Source organism: Mus musculus, chromosome 2 (genome assembly GCF_000001635.26).
Source record: "Mus musculus strain C57BL/6J chromosome 2, GRCm38.p6 C57BL/6J".
Taxonomy (NCBI): Eukaryota; Metazoa; Chordata; class Mammalia; order Rodentia; family Muridae; genus Mus; species Mus musculus.
Genome location: NC_000068.7, coordinates 120446589 through 120471134, shown reverse-complemented (window position 1 = coordinate 120471134; position 24546 = coordinate 120446589). Strand labels below are relative to the sequence as shown.

General features: G+C 44.3%; 2 protein-coding genes and 1 long non-coding RNA gene across 4 annotated transcripts in view; 1 reads left to right on the top strand and 2 right to left on the bottom strand.

The window, feature by feature from the left end:
- Nucleotides 1-7542, bottom strand: part of Capn3 (calpain 3) — a 41327-nt gene extending 33785 nt beyond the window's left edge. For both annotated transcript variants that reach the window (NM_007601.3, NM_001177799.1), the window contains exon 1: nucleotides 6954-7542. In NM_007601.3, the coding sequence (NP_031627.2) occupies nucleotides 6954-7262 (309 nt within the window). In that variant the 5' untranslated portion in view covers nucleotides 7263-7542. The remainder of the gene's footprint in view (nucleotides 1-6953) is intronic.
- Nucleotides 1768-15437, top strand: 4931402G19Rik (RIKEN cDNA 4931402G19 gene). Its single transcript, NR_040608.1, has 5 exons — nucleotides 1768-1815; nucleotides 6826-6940; nucleotides 10569-10694; nucleotides 11611-11691; nucleotides 13550-15437. It is a non-coding gene; the product is annotated as an RIKEN cDNA 4931402G19 gene (long non-coding RNA).
- The window catches only part of Ganc (glucosidase, alpha; neutral C), a 56971-nt gene continuing 42693 nt past the window's right edge, over nucleotides 10269-24546 (bottom strand). Inside the window, exons 18-24 of the mRNA NM_172672.2 lie at nucleotides 22683-22747; nucleotides 20238-20314; nucleotides 18468-18542; nucleotides 15029-15142; nucleotides 13815-13927; nucleotides 12989-13092; nucleotides 10269-11319 (exon numbers count right to left, since the gene is read on the bottom strand). Coding sequence (NP_766260.2) covers nucleotides 11210-11319; nucleotides 12989-13092; nucleotides 13815-13927; nucleotides 15029-15142; nucleotides 18468-18542; nucleotides 20238-20314; nucleotides 22683-22747 — 658 coding nt within the window. The 3' untranslated portion in view covers nucleotides 10269-11209. The remainder of the gene's footprint in view (nucleotides 11320-12988; nucleotides 13093-13814; nucleotides 13928-15028; nucleotides 15143-18467; nucleotides 18543-20237; nucleotides 20315-22682; nucleotides 22748-24546) is intronic.

Sequence of the window (24546 nt, the reverse complement as noted above, 5' to 3'; positions counted from 1 at the left end):
ACATACTTAAGAAAACAAAAGAGAAAAATAAATGGGCCAGACAGATGGCTCAGCAGGGGGAGGCACCTGCTGCCAATTCTGATGATCTGAGTTTGGTTCCTGGGACCCACGTGGTAGAGGAAGAGAACTGAGTCCTGGTCGTTGTCCTGACATTGATGTCTGGATGCATTGCAAGGGCACATGCATGTGCACACCCACACATAACTAAATAAGTAAATACATAAATCAAGAAATAAATTTAAAAATCAGAAGTAAGACATGTTATAAGAGCAAAAGAGATTAGCAGTGTTTAGAACGACATGAGTAGGGCCGGTGAGACAGCTCAGTGGGTACAGGCATTTGCTATATCCTGACCTGAGTTCAAACCCTGGGACCCATGTAGGCGTGGACGGAGAGAACCAACTCCACAGAGTTGTCCTCTGACACACACGGATTGAGGAACTCACATGTGATTCATGTACAGATGCACACTAAATAATAATAAATAAAAAAGACTTGATAGCTCACACCTTTAACCCCAGCACTCAGAAAGCAGAAGCAGGCAAACCTGTGTGTTCCAGGCCAGCCTATCTCAAAGTCGGGAGAAGGAGGAGAAGGAGGAGAAGGAGGAGGAAGAGGAGGAGGAGGAGGAGGAAGAGGAAGAGGAAGAGGAGGAGGGATAAAATAGTAATTTAAAAAAGAACGATACAAATGTGCAGAAAGCATTTGTGGCTTTTTTATAAGGCAAATGCATCTTTTCATGGTTTCTTGGTCATTTCTGTCCCTGCCTTTCTCATTTTCTACATTATCCTGCCAAGTCATGTCAACGTATTCACTGTGGTCCCTGGAGCTCTGTCCCTGTCATGACCCTCAGGAGGAGCTGAGGCAATCCTAACTGTTATTTCTAGAACCTTCACTTTCACCAAAACAGTTGCAGCCTCCCCTACCCTCTGCTGTCCTGGGTTGATGGTTTGGTGCTACTGTGATTCTCTGCAGCCAGAACAAGCATCTAAGTTAGTATTAGCATTTCAGTTACCACCAGCACCACTTACTGACTGTGCTACGTGTGTGTGTGTGTGTGTGTGTGTGTGTGTGTGTGCGCGCGCGCGTGTGTGCATGTGTGCACGTGTGCACATGTTGGATGCAGTATCCTGTTTTATCCTTCCAGAACTCAGTGAAAGCTGGCGTTTTCATTTGCTTTTTACAGATGAGGAAGCTGAGACCCAGGAGTAGTCAGTCACGTGGTTTAGTGGTGGGCACAGTTCTGGTTCCCCTTGTTTCAAAACCTGTGTCCTGGGCTTTCTTGTTAATGGCTATTACTGCCTTACTGTAGGCATCTAAGACAATGGTTCTCAGTTTGTGGGGTGAGACCCCTTTGGGATCACCTAAACCATCGGAAATATCAGATATCATTATGATTCATAACAGTAGCAAAATTACAGTTATGGAGTAGCAATGGGAATAATTGTGTGGTTGGGGGTCATCACAACATGAGGAACTGGGTCAAAGCATTAGGAAGGTGGAGAACCACTGAGCTAGGACTTTAGGGACATCACACAGTATCGTGCTAAGCAGAGAGTACATTTAGCTCCTTTATGGAAAAGCAAAGTGAAACTTGGATCGTTTTCCTGACTTGCTGCTAGCAGCAGACCAGGCTTCCCACCAGGTCTGCTTGTTCAAATCCTGTCTCAAACTACTGTGTACTGTGGCCTAGTTCTTCCTTCTTGTGGCTAGTGTGGTACCCAACTTCCCTTTCAACTGTCTGACAGAAGGCAGCAGACATTCTATAACAGATCGGAAGCAGAGACCTCCTGCTAACCCACTTTCATTGGGAAGGTAATTTCACTGGGAAATAAGCTATGTGGTTAAGCTTGTAGTCTGGGGCTGGGTGTCCCTCTATGTAGACTAGGTTCTCCTGGAGTCCAGCTGTCTCTAAATCTGCTCACAATGATGTGGGGACAATTGTTGTTTTGATATAGCCTAGTGTTTCTTCATTTTAGAATTGAGTAGTACTGACTAAGTGACCCCAGGCTGGGAAGACATCTCCATTATAGACTTCACTTTAGAGGCTGTGGAGCCCCAGAAGAGCCCAGAGGCCTCCTGGAATCAGGAGAAAGCCCTTCCTTAAGGATGCAGATGTGTTGGCTACTGTTTGATCTCAGCTGGGAACCAGTATGTCTGGTGACTTGAGGTTTTCAGAGTCCTGAGCAAGTCCACAAATATTCACAGAAGCACAGCATTGATTTGGAAGTTACCAATGAATTTAAGTAGGAGAATAACAAGTATAGAATCTAGATAATGAGGCTTGGCTGTGCAGTTGAGGACTCTAATGGCCTGAGCTGGATAAACCCCTGCCCAAGCGTTTTGTGACTATCTGATAAAGCAACCAGAGATAGGGTGACAACCGAGGAACAGAGGACACCACTGGATACCTTTACTGTTGTCTGGGTTGTAACCAGATGACTTCCCGCTAGACATGAAAAGCTTTCCAATATGGAAATTACAGCATGTGTGTGTGGAAGGAGAACTCCTTTGCCCTTCTGACTCTTCATGTCAGGAGGAAAGCCAACTACCTCAGACCTTTGACAGTTGTTCTTCAACATTTTGCTCCTGGACTTACATGGAGTGTTTAATAGCAGTTTTCATGCTGTACTGAGTGGCACTGTGGAGTGGCCAGGATGCTTCCCAAGTGTGAGAGGTCCTGGGGCATCCATGGAGACTCACACAGGTCTTCAACCCACAGCCTCTCAGTGGCAGGGTCTCCTCCTCTGTCTCCCCCACTCCAGAGCTCAGTGAAGCCTGGGCATTTTCTCTCACTTTGTTTTTCTCCATTCCAGAGCTTTCTAACACTGGCAAGCTGGCTCAGCACTGCCACTTCAAGACAGGATGCAGAGCAAGTCTGCCCTTTCCCAAAAGGTTACTGGTCTCAAGTATTTCACAGCTTCAGTGGCTGTTAGGCCATAGAGAATGGCAGGAGCAGTGTGTGTGTGTGTGTGTGTGTGTGTGTGTGTGCATGCACCTCAGGCTTTCCCTAGTCCAATTCCAGTGCAGTCTACCTTTCACTCTTGTTATATATCAACCAGCTGATCCTTTTCTTTCCTTTTTCCCTTTAGAAAACAATCATGTTTGCCTCCTTTAAGAAAAGCACTCAGGCTGGGCAGTGGTGGCGCACACCTTTGATCCCAGCACTTGGGAGGCAGAGGCAGGCAGATTTCTGAGTTTGAGGCCAGCCTGGTCTACAAAGTGAGTTCCAGGACTGCCAGGACTACACAGAGAAACCTTGTCTCAAAAAACCAAAAACCAAAAACCAAAAAAAAAAAAAAAAAAAGCACCCTGTATTTTGTTGTTGTTAACTTGTTTTTGTTTGTATTTAAGTGACAAGATCCTCATATTGCCCAGGTTGGCCTCAAACTTGAGAGTGTCAGCAGCCCTCCTGCCTCAGCTTCCTCAGTAGCTAGGAAGCCCCCTCGGTAGTAGTAGGCAGGTACCCACGAGCCTGGCTCAAGTACTCTTTATGTAATTATAATGCAGGCTGGAGAGATGGCTCATAGGTTAAAGAGCACATACTACTTTTGCAAAGGATGTGTGTTCAGTTATCAGGCAGCTTACAACAGCAACAGCCAGTGAGTCCATCTTCAGCTGCCTTCTTCTGGACTCTGCATGAACCTATAGTTATGGGATTACACACACACTCTCTCTCTCTCTCTCTCTCTCTCTCTCTCTCTCTCTCTCTCTTTCTCCCTCTCTCTCCCTCTCTCTTTCTCCCTCTCTCTCATTCTCCCATTTGTGTTTCCTCTTGACAGAACATTTCTGCTATGGTAAGGATTCAGAGAGGAAGTACATCTGCTAAAGACATGCAAACAATCAGACAAATTCTCTCAGGAACAAGACTCCTGATGCCCAGAGTGTATTTAGCTGTTGTTTGCATTCCTGTAATAACTGCCTTGGGGCTGGGGATGAGTTACTTCAGCCCAGATAGTGAAGATCCTGGAAGGGGCATAAGGATGGCAGGAAGCCTGCAGGTCACACAGAGAGCAGCAGAATCTAGCCAAGGTGGCTGAATTCATGCTGGTGGGCAAGAGTCTCATGAGTCTCTTTTCCCACCCACTGCAGTACTTCCCTCATATTTCCCTCCACAGTGCTGAAGCCACAGTTGATCTTACACCACCAGGCTTCCTTCCAAAGTGCTTGGTGGGGTGAGGGGATGGCCATTACCCGCTATGGACTTGGAGATCAAGCAATGCTAGGCTGAACACCTCAACTCGGTAACACATGGTTGTTGATTAGTGGCAGCTTAGGAAACTCATTTAAACGTCACCTTTGGAGCCTAATTCAAGAAATGTCCAGTTATGGTAATAAGCAGTAGGTCTCCTGAATGGAGGACTGAGGGGCTTCTGTCTGACTGGAGGCTTCCTTCAGGCACAGGTGTCAGCAGCTAGGGAACTAGCGAGGTGAAGGAGTGAAGGTTAGACAGTTGGGCAGAGCAAATTTAGCTGGATGTGGGCTTAAAACACTAACAGCAGGCAGCAGGGAGTAGATATGCCAGCGAAACGAAGCCCTCATCTCCTCCTTTTCCTCATAGGACATGCTTCTTCATACTCTAAGGCCTGACAGAGGTTACTATATCCAAGGAAATGTTTGGGAGAACAAATGTTTCCAAGAAGGGTTATATTTTAGAAAGTTCTGGAGCCATTTCAATATACATAAGTTCTTTGCACTTTCTGGGTCATAATCATGTAAAGCGAAGGGTTTGGATAACACTTCCCTGACCCGTTCCAACTCTGCCCACCTCTAAACCCATTTTAGAATGTTAATACAAGTATGTCCTGACCTTTAATTTTATATGTACATATGTATGTGTGCCTGAGTGCATGAATGTGTGCTGGTGCCTGCAGAGATCACAAGAGGCACTGGATCCCTGGGAATTGGAGTCTCACAGCTGTGAGCCACCACATGTAGGTGCTGGGAACCAAACACACGTTCTCTTCAAGAGCAGGAAGTGCTCTTAATCACTGAGTCATCTCTCCAACCCACTGATCTTAACCATGGAGGGACAAATGGCATTTTAACCAAGATGGTTTGAAAATTCAGGATCTTTGTTGTTGGTGGTGGTGAGAGGGGAAGAATATCAAACAGCCAGGTCTCTTGGAGCATACTGGTCCATATGAGCTCATAGACCAGTCACTGCCACAGAACATTGCAGATTTGCAAATCTAGCTTTTAGGTTCAAAGCCACCAGTGATTTTAGTAAAAACAGTGTTTGTAGGTTTTGGTCCCTTTGCCCCTTGAGTACAATTAGACAAAGCTTCTAGGGGTTCCCTACTTTGGAAGGCAGGGCTGTCCTGGGTAGACCCTTAGATGTGGGTATTCATTTGCTACCAGCATCTGTATCTTATTATGTTCAGAATATGTACAGGGTCTACGAATGACCACAAACAGACCCTGCTCTCAGCACCAGGAGAGGTGAGAGAAGTTGAGGGAAGTGACATTGAAGTAGAGAATGCAAGGCAGAGCCAATCAACCAAACCCTAGTAGGGCACTGCAGCCAGATGTTCCACTGCAGCCAGATGTTCCGCTACAGCATTTAGAGAAGAGAGTGAAGGTGAGAGGTCAGGCACGGGTCTGCTTGAGAAGGGCTGTGCTCAGTGAGGCAGTTTGAACTTATGCTGCAGGTAGTGGGGGCTGAGCGGGGTGGGGGGGCACAGTGTGTCTAAGCGCATTGCTTGGGTTGTCCACCTTGGCTTGGGACCTCACACATGTTAGGTGTGTGCTGAGCTACACCCAGCCTACTGCAGCCTGCTCTTCTAAGCTGAGGACATTCATGACAGCCATGGATGGGACTTACCAAAGGACAGCAGAAGGGGACAGGAGACAGCTCTAGTTAGTAAATAGAGAAAAACATGGCCAATGAATCCTGTGAAGAGCCCAGCATCACTTCTTTGTGAAAGGTTTCTCACCCCTGACCTGGCCTGCTCTCTTTGATCCCATCCACTCTGTGATGACAGAGTCCTGGTGACCACTGGACCTAAATGTCCACATTCTCCTCAAGACTCTAGTCTTCGCAACAGTGTAAGTTGTGGTCTCTTGTTCACAACACTCCTCCTAGTAACTTGCCCAGTATGTGAAGCTAGTGGACCTGCAACATCTATTTCTCCCTCTTTTCTGTGATTATTTTTTCTCTCTTCCCCTTTTTATGTTTATTTACTGACTGGTTAGCAGTGCCAGAGATTGCACAAGCGGCCTCTGACATGCTAAGTAGAACTCTACCACTAAGTGTTACTCCTAGCCCCAGATTGTTTTGTGACTAAAATGTTTCTTGTTTCAAAAACAAGAGTCACATTGGAGGCACTATGAGAGAAGGGAGCCAGGGAAACATAATTTCCCTTCTGGTGGGTCCCTAGCAAGCAGGGTTTCATTCAGGTTCTGTCATATGCTCAGTCTATTGCTGGGTTTTGGCATCCTAATTTATGCAGTGAGGTATAAAGGCAAAAATTCTTCTAGTCTCAATGTTATGTTATAAAAAGTAGTCTTTGCCTCTCTCCTCTTTCCCTGGCTTCTGTGTTTCAGAAATCCACGGTCCCTGGCAAATGTCCAAAACAAAAAGAACAGCATCTCATGATTTTAGCCTGAGAAATGGAAGACGTCTCAATATAGTGAGGCAGAGAGTATAGCTCTGGCCACCGTGGCACTGATTCTGGGGAAAGGATGGCCATTTTAAAGATAAATTTAGGATCTAATTACTTTCATGAACAGCAGAAAGCGAGAAAGTGTGAGAGAAGCAGCCCTGACCCTGTCCTCTTAGACTTTCTTAGACTTGACCCTGTCCTCTCCTTTTTGCACTTGCAGCCAGAGCCCTGGCCCCTGCCAGGATCCTTCCCCGTGTCCATGTGCCCAGCTGTGCTTGGGGAGGTGCTGAGTGGGAGGACGTCTCTGAAGCAAACTCCAGCCAGCTACAAAACCAGTAAGCTACTCACCGGAGGTCTCTTCCAGACGAACTGGATGGGGAACTTCTGACTGTAAAAGAGAGAGGTCTCATCCGGTGGGAACTCGGGGTCTAGATAAAGAACTTTCTTCTCTAGGCACTTCCTGCGGAGCTGCTCAAATGTCTTCTCTTTCACACCGATGATCGGAAAATTGCGGCTAATGATGGCCGAATAGATGCCACTTGGGTGTCCACCTCCAGCCTCGGTGGTCTTGCCTTGAGCTGGGTGAGGAACTGGCCCTGGGGACCTGGGCTCAGCCCCCGTCCTTGGGGCCACAGTTGGACTAATAACAGTTGGCATGGCAGGCAACTTTGGAAGGAAGACTTTTTAAAGAAAATGAGATTCAGCTACCTTCAAGGAAAGGAAGTGATTACAAAGCTGAAGTTGAAGTGATTCTGTCATCTGAGGAAAAAAATGGCCACAGTCTCTTCAAAGTTTAAATCCTATCAGAAAACTGACTGGCTTCTGACCAGCTCAAATAGTGAACTATGACCCTAGAGCGATAGGTTTTCCTGAGGAAGAGTCAATAAAGGATTTAGACGCAGTTTCTACCTAGTGGCCTTCAGCAGCGCACTTGCCAGAGGGAGAAGAAGAGAGTGAGGGTTGTGTTTCAGTGGCCTGTAGAAGCTTAAGCCAGGAAAACTAAAAATAGACATGAAGTGAGGTTGTGATCATGAAAGCCACAGACTGGTGCGTGGCTAGACTGAGTGGTCGCGAAGGACCTAGCTGGAGGTATTTCTGCATTGACATTAAGAACTCGGCTTGTCAAGAAGTGAGAGTGTCTGAGACAGCTGAACACCAGAAATCAGCAAAGTGTGTAAAGGACTAGGCAGTCATGCAGGCTACTGAAGCAGCAGCCGCTGGATACATGGAAAACAGTATTTTAGAGCCAGTATCTTTTCTAGAATGTTCTGGAGTCGGCTTTCAGTCCAACTGGGTAGAAAATGCCACTCAGCAGAATTTCCAGTCAAGGAAATTCCTCTCTTCATGCCCACTGGACACACTGAGATCAAGTCGACTACATAATGTGTATCCTAGTAGATTGTTGACTAGATCATTTAGCTACACCACATCAGCATCCAGACAGAACTGGAAATAGAGCCAGGGTAGTGTCAAGTCCTTAGATGTCGTGTCTAGTGAAGACTCAGGGCTTTTAAATGGAAACCAAAGTGGCCTGGGGGAGGGAGCTGATGGCCCGGCTTCTGTTTTTGTTTGTTTGTTTGTTTGTTTTGTTTTTGTTTTTGTTTTACCATGGTAGTTGCTCTCTGGGTCATAATGAAATGGCTATATCTGATATCTGGCAGAGTAGAGGCTTGACCCAGCTTGCAGCTGTGCCTGTTCCTAAGTGACCATCCCTATAGATCCAAGTTTAGAAGACAGGAAAGGGTGGGAGATGACAGCTGAAATGGGGGCATAGGGCAGGAAAGATGGCTCAGTGGTAAAGCACTTGCTGTGTAAGTGTAGGGATTTGAGCTCCCACTTAAAACTAGGTGCAGTAGAATGTTTGCCATTCCAGAGCATCCACAGTGAGATGGGAGGCACAGGCAGGAAAAGCTGTAGAGGCATGGGCAGGTTGTTGGCCTATGCAGCAGAAAACAACAAAAAGACCGCGTTTCACCATGTCTCAAATAAGGTGGAAGGCAAGGACCAACACCCCAGGCTGTCCTCCTCTGTGTGGCATGGCACACGTGATCATGTGGATGCCTATACTCACACACACAAACATGTACACACATATATATATATACATGTCTCTCTCTCTCTCTCTCTCTCTCTCTCTCTCTCACACACACACATACACACACAATGAAAGAGAGCATGGGCTCATAATTCCTGGCAGTGTAACTTGAAGGAACCCTATGACTCAGCTATTGGAATCACCAGTTTATCTTCCTGTCCCTCCAAGAAAATGCTCAAGGTATCTTCTACTCCTGAAGAAGAACAGAGTTGCGCAGTCTCTGAAGGTTGACTGTCGAGGATCAAAGTCTAGGTTGACGTCTGCTGGCTGTGACTGTGTAGCTTTAGCCTCGTTACCTTTCTTCCTCTGAGCCAGTCTTCTCTCGTGTAAAGTGGGTTTGATAGTCATTCTGTTGTTGGGTTGGTGTAAGGATTAAACAAGTAAACTCATGTGATGCATTTAAAATGCTGTTAGGGTGTCCTAAGCACTCAGCAAGAGGTTAGAAAGAAGACTGAATTTAATATTCCTTTGGGGTTAGGTTGGGTCGAATGACCATTCTTACAGTGTCAATCAGCTATCTATCACTATAACAAGATGAATGAGATAACCAACTTATATAGACAAAAGGGCATTTTGGCTCACAGTTTTAGAGTCTTTAGCCCTTATAAATTAGCTCCATTCTTCTGCGCCTGCAAAGAGGCAGAGCATCATGGGAGAATCTTGTGGCAAAGCAAAAGCATCTACCCCATGACCAGGAAGCAAACAAAGAGGAAAAGCAAAGACCATGACCAAAAGCAGCTTGTAGAAGAGTTTATTTTGGCTCATGTTGCACAGGGAGAGTCCATGACAGCAAGGAAGACATTGCGGCACGTGCTGAAGTGGGAGGCCGAGAGAGATCACATCTCAACAGCACACAGGAAGCAGAGCAAGCAAATAGAAAACCGAGTGAGGCTATCACCCAAAGCCTGCCACGGACGACATACTTCCTCTAGCAAAGATGTACCCCCTAAGAGTTTCATAACCTCCCCTCACGGTGCCACCAACTGGGGACCTTCTGTTCAAACAGATGAGCCTATGGGGGGCAGGCGTTTTCATTCACACTGCCACAGTGGTATGACAGGTGTGAGAGGAATGTCACATGATCTTAAGGAGGATACACTCTAGTAGGGAAATACACAGTCCTGCTTGAAATACTAAGGCACATCCCTGAGGATGCAAAGTAGGGTACAATTATTTGTGGGGCAGCCTTTCAGAGAAAGACAAAATCACTGCCAGTGGGTACTCGGAGGTTGGGGGTGTCAGGTTAGAAATTTTCATGGAGAAGTAGGGCTTGGGTTGGGTCTGGAAGGATGGTAAGATCTCTATGGGTGGAGGCAAGGGACAGTATTGAGGCTAAGGAAAGAGAAGGCAGAACGGTGGCAGTTGAAAGTAGGTAGTAAGTGTAGTGAGAGGCTCTGATGCTGAGGAGCTGAGAGCACCCCAACAACAGCAGCAGCAGACAGCAGGAGCCTCCAGAGTCTCCAGAGCTATTCGAGCCCATGCCAAGCCATATTGGAGCCCAATGCGAAAGGAAGAGGCAGTAATACTGAGGTGTCTTTATTTAGAACCTTTTGTTAAGCCTGTAAGGGTTTTTTTTTTTTTTTTGGCATTCATTTTGATTTTTAAAGACAGAGTATTGGAATACTACTCCTTTTGGTTATTGGTCGTGCCTAAGACAAGTGCCAATCCCTGTGCTATTCTAGTCCCAGCCCTGTGCTCTATTTTTAAAGTTCACCTGTGGGATGTGGGTATTTATTCCATTTTCACTAATTATAGCTTATTATACTCACTTTATAAATATTCTTCGGTTAGTAGATGGTTTTTAATAAAATACAATTAAAAGGAGTAAATCTGACTTTGAAAACTGATTTGGTACTTTTGAATCTAAGAAGCGTGAAAGAGGATCGTATCCTTGTGATCTGGAGTCACTCTCAGAGGAGAAGAACTTTCCACAGCCCTTGCCCATGGAGTGTCTGCAGCAGAGGCAGCCATACCCACACTGCTGCTGACAGAAGGTAACCCTGGAGTGCCAGGCACTGACATCCACTTGGGGATTGAGTTGGGCAACTCTGCTGCTGCTACAGTCGGAGTGAGCTTGCTACACAAGCCGAGGCAGGCCCCACAAATGGGCCTCTGAGTAGCCCTGCTCCATGTCAGGCCACTCCCTGAGCTCTTTCAGGGTCTGTGAGAAGGGTCAGTGTTTGTGCAGAGTGTGTCAACAATACATCTTTAAATGTATAATCTGAAATCTTATTTTTGATTTTTTTTTTTGAGACAAAGTCTCGCAATATAGCTTAAGCTAGTCTACAATCCTTCTGCTTCAGCTTCCTGAACGCTGGGATGACAGGAGTGGGCCATGGCACCCGGCTAAAATCTTAAAACCTGAAATTGACAGGTCATCAGTACACTAGAGATAAGTGAAATGTCATTTTCCCCAGGGAAGCAAATCAGATGGCAGCACAGATCCACAGAAGGCCAAGAAGGTAGAGCGGTCGGGTAGCTCCCCGTACTCCACCAGGGCGCCTGCTCATCAGCCCACACGGACTTCCCAGTCCTCACCAATGCGCAGAGACAGCTTCTCCAGACGCAGGGCAGATGTTTCGGCACAATATGTAAAAGCTGCAGGCTGAGCTCTACCATCTAAACAGCAAGAAGATAAAAAGATGGTTTGTGAGAAACCAGGAGAAAAAAAAATCTTTTTTTTTTCTTCAAATCTGACACGTTATCTGATGTTCTCAAATAGTGTTACATTTCACTTAGGAAAGCCTGGAAGCACATTTATTCATGAACTCTGTGAATGTTTTAAAATATGAAAAGTCTCATTGTTTTGAATATATTCCTGGTTGGAGAGACACTATCAGGAGCAAAGTGATTTATCTAAGAAAAGCAGTAGGTGAAATTCTTCAAAACAGAATTTTATTCTGCTCCTAGGGCTGAAGATGGCTGTGTACTGGCTGGTTTTGTGTGTCAACTTGACACAGGCTGGAGTTATCACAGAGAAAGGAGCTTCAGGTGAGGAAATGACTCCATGAGATCCAGCTGTAAGGCACTTTCTCAATTAGTGATCAAGGTGGGAGGGCCCCTTGTTGTTAGTGCCATCCCTGGGCTGGTAGTCTTGGGTTCTATAAGAAAGCAATCTGAGCAAGGCAGCCTAAGCAAGCCAGTAAGGAACATCGCTCCATGGCCTCTCCATCAGCTCCTGCTTCCTGACCTGCTTGAGTGCCAGTTCTGACTTTCTTTGGTGATGAACAGCAATGTGGACGTGTAAGCTGAATAAACCCTTTCTTCCCCAACTTGCTTCTTGGTCATGATGTTTGTGCAGGAATAGAAACCCTGACTAAGACAGGCTGTAACCTATTACACATTAAGAAACACCCAGAGGGCTGGAGAGATGGCTCAGTGGTTAAGAGCACTGACTGCTCTTTCAGAGGTCCTGAGTTCAATTCCCAGTGACCACATGGTGGCTCACAACCAATGGGATCCGATACCCTCTGGTGTGACTGAAGACAGCTGCAGTGTACTCATATAAATAAAATAAATAAATATTTTAAAAAGGAAACACTAAAATACTATTGTAGGCTTCCACTAGTTTCTCTGAGCCTACATTAGCTGTGGGAGAAAGAGCCACTCAGGATGAGAAGCAGAGTAGTAGCTAAGTCTAGAGCAGTGCCCAGCCTCGCTAATTCCTCATGTTGTAGTGACCCCCAACTATAAGATTATTTTGTTGCTACTTTTTTTGGGGGGGTTCGAGACAGGGTTTCTCTGTATAGTCCTGGCTGTCCTGAAACTCACTTTGTAGACCAGGCTGGCCTCGAACTCAGAAATCTGCCTGCCTCTGCCTACCGAGTGCTGGGATTAAAGGCGTGCTCCACCATGCCTGGCTTTGTTGCTATTCATAACTGTAATTTTGCTACTGTTATGAATCCTAATGTAAATATCTGATATGCAACCCCTATGAAAGAAAATTTGTGCCCCACAGGTGGAGAACTGCTGCTCTAGAGACTAGATAACCCAGAAGGACAGAGATGGCCTGAGCTTCATACAGTGTGACAGTTTGGGAACAAACCATCTCTCTCTTTCTTTTTTTTTTTTGGTTTTTCGAGACAGGGTTTCTCTGTATAGCCCTGGCTGTCCTGGAACTCACTTTGTAGACCAGGCTAGCCTCAAACTCAGAAATCCGCCTGCCTCTGCCTCCGAGTGCTGGGATTAGAGGCGTGCACCACCACCTGGCTAACAAACCATCTCTTAACTGCAGATATTTCTGTGCTTACAGCACAAACGCTGCAGTAAGAAGGAGATGTTTGCTTACCAGACAAGTGGGTAGTCACAGAAGATGGCTTCTTCTTAAGGCCTAAGACCAAGATCTGCTCCACAATGCACTTGCTGGGGTAATGACCCTTCTCATTGGCACACCTGGAAGGATACAGATGGTATTAGGAAAAAGAGAGGGATGGGGCTTTAATTGGTCTCCAGGTCAGTATCTCTACCCTGAGAGTTCTTGTTCCTATGGAGTTATGGTCCATGTAGGGGCCATTTTCAGTAGGACAAAGAGATTGAAAACAAATGATTCCCCGTGACAAGCACTAGGTAATCAGGGCCAGCTCAATCTCCCTAAACTGTTTGAAGCACAAAAGATATAGTGTGGTTTGGATATTACAATCAAGCTAAAAGAAACCAGATATTTGATTCATTGGTACATGGAGGAATGAAGGTATTAAGGAGTACTTAAGCTGAATAGTTTTATTTTGGGGGCAAAAAAGAGAAAGGTAAAAAAGGAGCTTTAATGGTCAGTGATTTAAAAATACAAATGGCCTTCACCACTCATTTATTTAAATAATGTCTTAAATACTTTTTATTACTTTTATTTTAGGAATATAAAATTGGCTGTGTGTATGTAAGTGTACCACATGCCCTTGGAGGCCAGAAGAGGAGGTGTAGCTCTCCTGCAGCTGAGTTACAGACCATATGGATGCTGGGAACTAAACCTGGGTCCTCTTCAAGAGCAACCAGGGTTCTTTAAGCCAAGGCCATTTCTCAAGCCCCTAGATTGAAAACTTGAGCTATCATTCATTTACTTGAAGATGCCAAGAGGTGAGCATAGTCTAAGAGGAATCACAGCTCATAGCTGCCCTCACCTGTTGGTCAGAACACTGGAGCAGAATAAGAACTTGCGGTATAAGAACTGGTTCTGGTGGAGGTACTGGAATGAATGGCCGTCATCAAGATACAGCTCTCCCACAGCAGAACCCTGTGGAGCGAATTACAGAGGATCTGCTACTGGCAATAGTTTTACAGAAAAAAATGTCATCTTCCAAAGGGAAAGAGTAGCAGCTGAAAATCCCTGAAAAAAATCTGAAGAGCTGAGCATTTGAACTGCACAAAGTTACACATACGTTCCTGACATAGTCAATGTCCAATCACTCCGGAGTAGACATGAACAGGGTGGTTACATAAGAGGGCCACACAGAGTTAGGCTTTGTTGAAGGACATTGAAATATGAAGCATAGTAATGACTTCTGTGATGATGCTATCGCAGAACGTGTCAAGAACGTTTACAGAATGGAATTGAAGTTGGAAAAATATCACAATATAATAGATGGAGTCAACTGTCTCTAGATGCCCTTTGTACTCTTTTGCAGCCAAACACTCCAGCCCTCTGCACAGCAGGTTAGTTACTAACGCTGGTGGCTGTAGGCTGGGTCTCTTGACTTCTGCAGTCATTCTGGGATCCCACATGGATCCTAGAGCGAAGTTTGCCTGAAGAGGACAAGCTTCAATAAAAATACATGGAAAAGAAGATATAATTTACTTATAACTAAGTATAACTATAACAAGAATATGTTTTTGGCTCTGTAAGGCATTGAGGTAAGAGAGAGGTGTGCAACCACAAGCTTGTTCAGAAGACACTCGAAACACTCCCAAGCCATACTCAGGGGGACTTTAGATATTTGAGCTGCCCGACGAGAGTAGAAGTTACTGAATGGGTTCGGGTAGGCCCCAAATAGTTAAGACACATTTTCAATGGCCCTCTTCGGGAGGAGACTGAGTTTCAGGACTAGTCTATGGGGTGGACTGCATAATAGTTGTTTTCCAGTAGCAATCCATGCCAACCTGAGAGGTGGGCATTGCTTCCCCCAGAAACATATTTGCACCATTCCTGGATCTCAGAGTTCCTAAGAACAATGCCAGGAAGGGCAAATTTCACAGTAATTCACAAATGACAGCCCCTGATTTCCAGATAAATATCAGGAACATTGTTTCATATGAGATTTATTACTTTTTCTTACCCTCAAAAGCCTACCATTGTAAAGAGATAGAATAGGAAAAAAGGGACTGGTTTTCCAGATACCTGAGTGCTTAGGGCAACCCGGAGCTCATAAGGGGAGTCAGCCATCCAGCCAGTGGACGTTCCCACAGTGGTCTTTACTGGTACCACACTTCCACCTCGCTGAAACACTGGGATCTGTAACACAGCAGCACTCTCAGGAATGACATGCTATATGGACAACTTTTCAAGTGTATTTCACGATATGAGATCCATACTCTTTACAGATATAAACTCAAGCAAAGAATATCTGTGGCAAGAGCAGTGGCAAGCATGGGGACTGTGAGATGAAAAGAAAATGTATCAACTGAAAAATGGCCCATTAAAAATTATTTATTTGGACATTTCAGCTTGGAAATTCCAGAGAATGGTCCTGACCAAAGTCCATCTCTTGGTCAGTACTTAACATTTAATAAAGCTCTCTTTAAGTCTGCCCTCTGATAAGTGTTTACTAACTGTTATTTATACTTATTTTGCATTTTTGTAATCGTTTTGTGTGTATGTGTGTGTATGTGGCACATGCATGTCATAGCATGTGTATGATGGTCAGAAGATACCTTTGTGAAGTCAGTTTCTTGTTCTACTCTATGTGGGTTCTGAGAATCGAGCTGAGCTTGGCAAGCTTGTGTGATAAGCACTGAGCTAACTCACAGGCCCCCAAATCATCCATATTTTAAAATATTTGGGCAATTACCTACACCCCCCCCCCACTTATTATCTCTACCTGTCTGCCTTGGGTTCTGTTGCTGTGATAAAACATTGACTGGAAGCAATTTGGGGGAGAAAAAAGGCTTATATCTTACATCTTACAGTTCGAGTTAACACAGGAACTCGGAAACAAGACCTGCAGCAGAGACCACTGAGAAAGCCTGCTAACTGGCTTCCTTCCAGGTTCATTCTCAGCTGCAGTCCTTATGCCTCCCAGCACCACCTGCTCTGGGGTGGTACTGCCCACAGTGAGCTGGGCCCCCTGCATCAACCAACAACCAAGGAAATGCCACACAGACATGCCTACAGGCAGGTCTGATGGAGGCACACCCTCAGCTGACTCTAGTTTATGTCAAGTTGACAAACTAACCAGCACATGGGCCTTGCCACTTTTTCACTGACACAATGAATTTTATTCTAACTCATCTTGTTAGAGGCCCAGCTTTACCTCTAAAGACTTATTTTTTCAACTTAACCAGGAAGGACATTCCATTGTCAATAAAATAGCAAGCATGTTACTCTAGAGACTTGCTACAGAGTGGATTTTTCTGTTTATGTAAGTAGGTGCAATGGGACTTGTGGAACAAAGGGTTTGTCTGTCTGTGGAGATGACTTCTGCCCACTTTTGTTTCTCTGCTTGTATGAGTCAGCTGGATAACAGACCCAATTCTGTGGCTCAGAAAGCATCAAGGGAACTTCAAGGAGGCTGTGGCCATGGTTCATATCTATCAGTCTTTTGGAATGGCTCTCGGCAGGAGAGCCTGGTAGGTAGGTTTCTTACCTCTGGTAAGGAGCTACCCAGATCACTAAGTGTGCATGCTTTTCTCTGAGTAAAGTGTTAGTAAGGAGAAGAGGGTGAGAACAGGTGTGATTTTGGAAGAGAGAGTGGAGTGGTCCAGATATGCTTCCCCACCCCTCATTCACAGGCAGCAAAAAAGAAAGCTAGCTCTCTCTTTGTTTTCCCTCCCTCCCTTCCTTCCTTCCTTCCTTCCTTCCTTCCTTCCTTCCTTCCTTCCTTCCTTCCTTCCTTCCTTCCTTTCTTAGAACAACATGGTAAGTTACAGTGGAATGGGATGCAGACTCAGAGTTCAGAAAATTTACAGGAGGTAGGAGGGATTTGTCATAGTTCTGTCACAACCCAGTGGTAATTCTGGACTAAAAAAAATTTAACATCTCTGTCAGTTTCTTCATGTGTAAATGGATAAGAACAGCCCCCATAGACTCATATTTGGATGTCTGGTCCCAGGGAGTGGCACTATTTGAAAGGATTAGAAGGATCGGGGTATGGCCTTGTTGGAGGAAATATGTCACTGGAAATATGTGGGCTATGAGGTTTCAAAAGCCCCAACCAGGCCCAATGCCTCTCTTTGCTTGCAGACCAGGATGTAGCTCTCAGCTCCTTCTCCAGCACCACACCTGCATGTTGCCATGCTCTCTGCCTTGATGATAATGGACTAAGTCTCTGAAACTGTAAGCCAGCCCCCAATGAAATATTTTCTTTTGTAAGAGTTGCCTTGGTTACAACAACAGAGCAGTGACTAAAACAAAGGGATTAGCGTAGAAGATTACTAAGGTCTCTGTCGGATCTGAAAGTTCACATGGAACCAGATTCTTTATAATGAAACCACTGGTGACAATTTGTAAAAAAACAACACCACTATTCTATTAATCTTCATTCTATAGGGTCTATGGCCATGTTTGTGATTCAGCCAGGATGGACACCATGATTCTAATTTTATAACTGACACATTCTCTTGCCCAGAGACCCAGAGACACACCTTTGAATTTTTTGACAATTTTTTCAGTATTGTGGTGCCCACTCTTTCTCTTTTCAGTTTTTCTGTTCTTAGATACAAGTGTAGATATACAGGAGAGAATTGTTTATCCTCAATATTTCATGCCAAGAGTCAGACTATATGTATTTTTAAACTTTTCACATATCTTAATGGCTTTATTGATATATTCATATTCTTCAAAATTTATAATTAGAGTATATAACCAAGCCACTTCAGTATATTAAGGTATGTAAGTAACTATTGCCACAATCAATTTTAAAACCCTCTCAACACCTCCAGACTCTTTCCATGGCTTCCTGCATCCTCTCCCAAGCACAGCCCAAGGCAAGTACTATTATAATGTATTTTCTCTATATGCATAGTATGAGTTATTACATCAAACACTTACACTCTTGGTTCACTTTTTACAGAAATACATTATAAACGGAATGTTTGTGTCTCTCCATTCATATGTTGAAGCCCCAACCACTGAAGTGACTATTAATCTGGAGACAGGCTCATAAAGATTATTCCTAATATGATAGGAATAGTATCTGTACAAGAACACTTTCTTATCTTAAATTTATCTTATTTTATGTATGTGTTTTGCCTATATGTAGGTATGTGCACCAAATGTGTGCCTGGTGCCTGTGGGGATCAGATACAAAATGCTGGGTCATCTGCAGATGGTTGCAGCTACCATATGAGTGCTAGGAACCAAACCTATGTTCTCTGCAAGAGCAACAGTGCTTTGAACCATGGAGCAAACTCTTCATCCCCATTTACAAGAATGCTGTTCCCCTACTCTCTCCATCCCATCAGCTCCTACGTGCCAGGAAGAAATATTTCAGAAGGATATGAGTCAGCGGGCACTTTGAAGTACGGAAAGATAAATGTCTGTTGTCTAAGCCTCCCAGGCTGTACTCTGAACAGACTAACACAGCTAAATAGGGGAAAATAATACTCTGGAAATAACTTACAGTATCCAAGGTTACTGGAATCTTCACAGTACACCCTCCTTTCCAATATGCAAATGTCTTAGAGTCGTACCAGACCTGAAAAGAAACCAACTATATGAAAGTGGGCAATCTCTCGTCTGTGAAGCCCGCACCCACCCACTATCTCCTTTTGCCCTTTGATAAGCTGCAACCCCTGGAAGGAAAGAATAAAAAGAAGTTTAAGTAGATATGATTAAAATTTGTGGGACAAGTTGGGAAAAACATACCCCATGCCGTGTGTGTGTGTGTGTGTGTGTGTGTGTGTTTACTGGGAATCGAACCTAAGCACTCTCACATCCTAAGGAAGTGCTTTACCACTGAAGTGTATCTCCTCCCCTCTTTTATTTGACATGGAGTCCTACTAAGTTACCCAGGCTGTCCTTGAACTCACTATATAGCCCAGGTAAACCTTGAACTTGAAATCTTCCTGCTGGAATTATGGGCCCATACCAGCAGGTCCCACATATTATTCCTTTAAGAAAATCCCAAAGCATGCATAAAGCCTGGTGTTGGGTCCTCAGCATATAATAAACTGGGCATGGTAGTATATGCTTGTAATCCTAGGTGGGAGGATTAGAAGTTCAAGTTCATCCTAAGCTTCAAGGCTAGCCCAAGACACATGAGAGCCTATCTCAAAAAGAAGAGAAGGAGGAAGAGGAGGAGGGGGAGGAAGAGGAGGAGGAGGAAGAAGAGGAGGAGGAGGAGGAGGAAGGAAGGAAGGAAGGAAGGAAGGAAGGAAGGAAGGAAGGAAGGAAGGAAGGAAGGAGAAGAAGAGGAGGAGGTATACTAAAGGGGTATAACTGATGAACTAAAGACCATTCCTTGTTTATCGACATATTCAAAAGTTAATTGCTGAGCAATGTACTCTTGTGCTAGGTGCTAGACACGCATGCAGTTACGAGCTGTCCAGGAGTGGAAGATGAGAACATGCCTTCGTGGTTCTCACGGTCTACTGACTTGCAAAAGCTTCTTGCTTGAGCTGATGAGATGCCTCAACAAGCAATGATAAAGACTAGATACCTGCATTTGCTCCCCAGAACCTTCAGAAAGGTGGGAGGAGAGACTGACTCCACATAATTGTTCTCTGACCTCTACATGCATGCTGTGGTACGTGAGACTTTTCCATCATGCACACGCTATAAATAAACTGACTTAACGCTTGTAACCATAAGTAAGACAAGAAATTGAAAACACAACGAAACACAGGACAGCACATAACAAGAGAATCAATCACTACAGACAGGAGAAAAAGCATCAGAGAAGAGACAGACTGGAGGAAATGCACGGAAGTGGAATTACTCATTCCTACAGCATTGTGTTTTGGGGGTGATTATGAGAATTGGAGACAGGATGCAAACTCTTATCTGGGAGCCCTGACAAAGGTTAGTTGGTGAATTACTGAAAGGCATCCCATAAAGTAACTAGGTGGGAGAAATCCTCTACCTTAAAGCACCCCATCTCCATGAGGACTCACACATGACAAAGTGTGAAAGTAAAAAACATCCCTCAGGCTGTCACCCATTCCTCTTCTCCACCTTCCCTACATTAAGTTTGTCTGAGTACAGAGTCATGACTGTGGAAAACAGTGTCTGAGGCAAATTCATAACTGCATGCTGAAGCAATTCCTTTCCCAAGACGGAAGCAAGCAGGAGAGCTAGGAGACACCAGACATCTGTCTGTTAACTGCTCTTACCTCAGAAGCAAGCAGGAGAGCTAGGAGACACCAGACATCTGTCTGTTAACGGCTCTTACCTCATCTGACCCTGGCAGGAACACGTCAATCGTGGCGGTCTGTGGGTCTGTAACTGGATGAACCAATAAAGCGCTTCCTAAAAAATGAAGGGGAGGTAAAGCTGAGTATCATTATAGGAAGCTGAAAAGGCTCCTTTCCCTTTGTTGAACACCACTGTGCCCTTAAGATCACCAGACTGTGAGCTTTTGTAAGGCTGAGACAATGGTGAGCTGAACAAATAATTCACCAGACAGAAGCACTGGTAGATCAAGGGCACAGGCGCAAAGAGCTAATGGATCAAACCCACTTGTGGCCGTTAGGATTGTGGGGCAGGGGCCCTGTCTATCACAGTCTCATGCATTTATTTGTTTTTGTTTTTTGTTTTTTTGGTTTTTGCTTGAGACAAGGTCTTGCTACGTAGCCAAGAGATACCTGGAACTCGCTCTGCATCCTGGGGTGGCTTTGGGAAGATCCTTCTGCCTCACCCCTTTGAACGCTTGGGCCACAACACTCCGCTCCACAGTTTCATTTTCTGCATAAGTTCTGGGACGCCCACCATCAGGAAGCCCCGCATCCTCTCTCGCGAGCTTCACGGTTTGCCAGGCATGTCTCTGGTTAGAGTGAGCTGCAAAGTGATGGAGGAGTCTGGGCTGGGCAGCTCCTCAGGCCTTTACCGTTGCAGTCTGGACCTCTCTTAAGGAGAGCCTGGAATGTTACTCTTACTTTCCTATTGGCATCATACATGTGTCAAGTGCATTTATTTATGAGTTCGTTTTAAAGGTTTCCAGGGTCTCACTATGTAACAGGCACCTTGAACTTGTGAGCATTGAATTATAGGCATGAACTGCTATGTCTATCTCGAATTGTTTCTTCTAGTCAATAAAGATTGAGTTCCAGGTACCATGCTAGTTTCCAGGGACATTTACATGAGTAAATAAAACAAGCTCAGCTGCTATCTTCATGGAGTTTGTGGTAAGTGAAGAAGAGAGTAATTACAAGTGAGCTAGAGTTAAAGCGAAAAAAGGTAAAAGTACAAAGCAAAGTGAAAATTACCTAAGAGGCAGGGCAGGCTCTGAATGGACAGAACTGACTTTGAGTGGGGAGGATAGAATTGGAAGCAAGGATCAATGAAAGACGCTTCTCCAAGGCAGTGACGACTAAGCTGAAGCCAGATGTGCCAGGGATTGAACACACAGCCTTGTGCATGTTATATAAGAACACACCCTCAACTATATCTCCAAGGGTTCTTGTTCCTGATATTCTTATTATCATCATTATCATTATTTACATTTGTAGGGTTCCACTCTTTAGAATGGAATTGATTCTTTGGGCCCCAATTTCTAGCCTTGCTTCTTGGGCTCCATTCCTAATACAATAAACTTCCACGCTTTAGATTGCACGGTTGATCCTCATTAAAGAAGCCCAGCTAGGTATTATAGCACATGCATGAAGTTTCAGAAATTTGGACCTTGATGAAGGGGATTACAAGTCCAAGGATAACCTGGGCTACAAAGCTACAAAGCCTTGTCTTAGGTGAAAAAAAAAGCAAACTAAAACAAGGTCTACTACTGCAATTCCATGTTTACTATAACCATCTGGTCTACTTTTTTTTTTTTTTTTTTTTTTGGTTTTTCGAGACAGGGTTTCTCTGTGTAGCCCTGGCTGTCCTGGAACTCACTTTGTAGACCAGGCTGGCCTCGAACTCAGAAATCCGCCTGCCTCCGCCTCCCGAGTGCTGGGATTAAAGGCGTGCACCACCACGCCCGGCTGGTCTACTTTCTTATACTTACCTTCCCTGTAGTAGTCTCACCAGACTTTAGAGGAGTGGGTCTCAAACAAAACTCTCAGATCATATTCATCAATACGACAGGTTTATTTAGTATTAATATGAATAATATGGTGAGGGCTACATTACAACAGAATAGAGCTACAGTTTCATTATTACAATTAAAACTTTGGGGCTGGTGAGATGGCTCAGCAGGTAAGAGCACCCGACTGCTCTTCTGAAGGTCCTGAGTTCAAGTCCCAGCAACCACATGGTGGCTCACAACCATCCTTAAGGAGATCTGACTGGTGTGTCTGAAGATAGCTGCAGTGTACTTACATATAATAAATAAATAAATATTAAAAAAAAACTTTGGTGAAGGGTGGCAGGGTGGAGCTTAGCTGTTGTAGTGATTGTCTAGCATGCATGCTACTCAGGGCTCCATCCCCAGCATCAATGTGGCGAGGCATATTTGTGATCGTAGCACCTGGGATCAGAAATCAACCTCATCCTTAGATACAGAGTAAGCTCCAGGCTAGCCTGGGCTAAATAAGACCCTGACTCAAAAAAAATTTGGTGATGGAATCTTTTTTATTTTTATTAGTTGTCTTTCTTGGGCCTAGGAGATTCTCACTAGAAAATATAATAACAACATAGTTACAGAATATATCACAAGTATAACTGACCTATAAATACTTACCCAGCATGTATTCATCTTCCACAGCAAAAGTCTCTAAGTCATCAGGATATTCGACCCACAGAGGCCTAGGAAAAGGAAACAGAATTTGCATTTAAAATATTGTTTTATTATTTTTGGTGTTAAATGTTTTGCTAGATTTTTAATGTTTTTTAGTATTATACCTCCCCAAAAGGAATTGGAAAATACAAAGAGCCAAGATTCTTTCTCCTATGACCAGAGAGTTTATGAGCAGTTGCTATGGTTACTTTACATTTATTATGTGAAAGAGCTTTCTATCAACTTGAATGTCCTAGTGGAATATTGAGACATCTCTTGTGTGCCACACTCCTGTCTGACTATTGAGTAACTACCTACCACTGCTGCAGGCAGAAACTAAGGCAAGTCTAAATGTGTAATGTTTCTTTCTTTCTTTTTCTTTTTTCGAGACAGGGTTTCTCTGTGTAGCCCTGGCTGTCCTGGAACTCACTCTGTAGACCAGGCTGGCCTCGAACTCAGAAATCTGCCTGCCTCTGCCTCCCAAGTGCTGGGACTAAAGGCGTGCACTACCACGCCCAGCTATGTGTAATGTTTCTGGTGTGAAGTAAATGTTGACAAAAAAAAATCACACTTTATTATAATGATAATTTGGTGCCACTTCTTGCAGCCAGTGACTTTCATGTATCATTTAATTATTATTTATTTAGATGAAAGGAACCGATTTTCCTTGCTTTCAAGCAGTTAACACTCTTGGGGAGGGTGAGAAATTGTCAAAATTTTAAATAGATGTTGCTTTATATGACCCATCCAGGAGGCATTGAGGTTCAGAGAAACAACAAAACCTTCGCTATCTGGGACTAGATAGTGACTTAGTGTTTCTATCCATCCTTTAATTTTATGAGGATGGTTTTATTTAAGTATGTGTGTACCCTTTGGGTACAAGTGCTTGCAGAGGCCAGAAGAGGGCACTGGAACCCTTGGAGCTGGAGTTCCAGCTGATTGTGAGCTACCAGACATGGGTGCTGGGAGCCAAAGTTAAGTCCTTTCCAAGAACACTCCAAGAGAGATTTTAACTGCTGAGCCATCTCTCTAGCACCAAGAAATTGATTTTTTTAATTTAATTAACTAACTAATTAATTAATTAATTAATTAATTTATTTATTTTTGGTTTTTCAAGACAGGGTTTCTCTGTATAGCCCTGGCTGTCCTGGAGCTCACTCTATAGACCAGGCTGGCCTCGAACTCAGAAATCCGCCTGCCTCTGCCTCCCGAGTGCTGGGATTAAAGACATGCGCCACCACGCCCGGCTTGAAATTTATTTTTTTTAATTTTAATTTTTTTTTAGACTTTTAAAATTATTTTATGTGTATGAGTGTTTTGCATGCAGGTATGTATGTGCACACATGCATGACTGGTACCTGTGGATGTCAGAAGAGGGCATTGGATCCCCCCCAGAACTGGAGTCAAATGTAGTTTGAGGCACCATGTGAGTGCTGGGAATTGAACTCAGGTTCTCAGAAAGAGCAACAAGTGCTTACCAGCTGAGCCAACTCTCCAGCCCAATAATTTTTAATAAATGAAACGTGTTATGTATTTACCAGCCTTTGCAACACTATATTCTGTTTCTACAGAACGGTAAGAAAGCAGGTGTCTCTAACCCTGGAGGATGACTAGAATTACCAGGAAACTCCTGGCCTCATGTAAGTTTAGGAACTGCCAACACATAATATTTCCATCTCTCAGGATAACGAGTACTTTAATCATGAGAAGTAGGAATCTAGTCAGAGGCAGCACCACAGGCAGCCCCACAACAGGAAATGAAGCTGACTGAAACCTGACTAAACACACAGCTTTTGTTCTCCTTTCCCAGGCCCTGGTCACTGAGGGG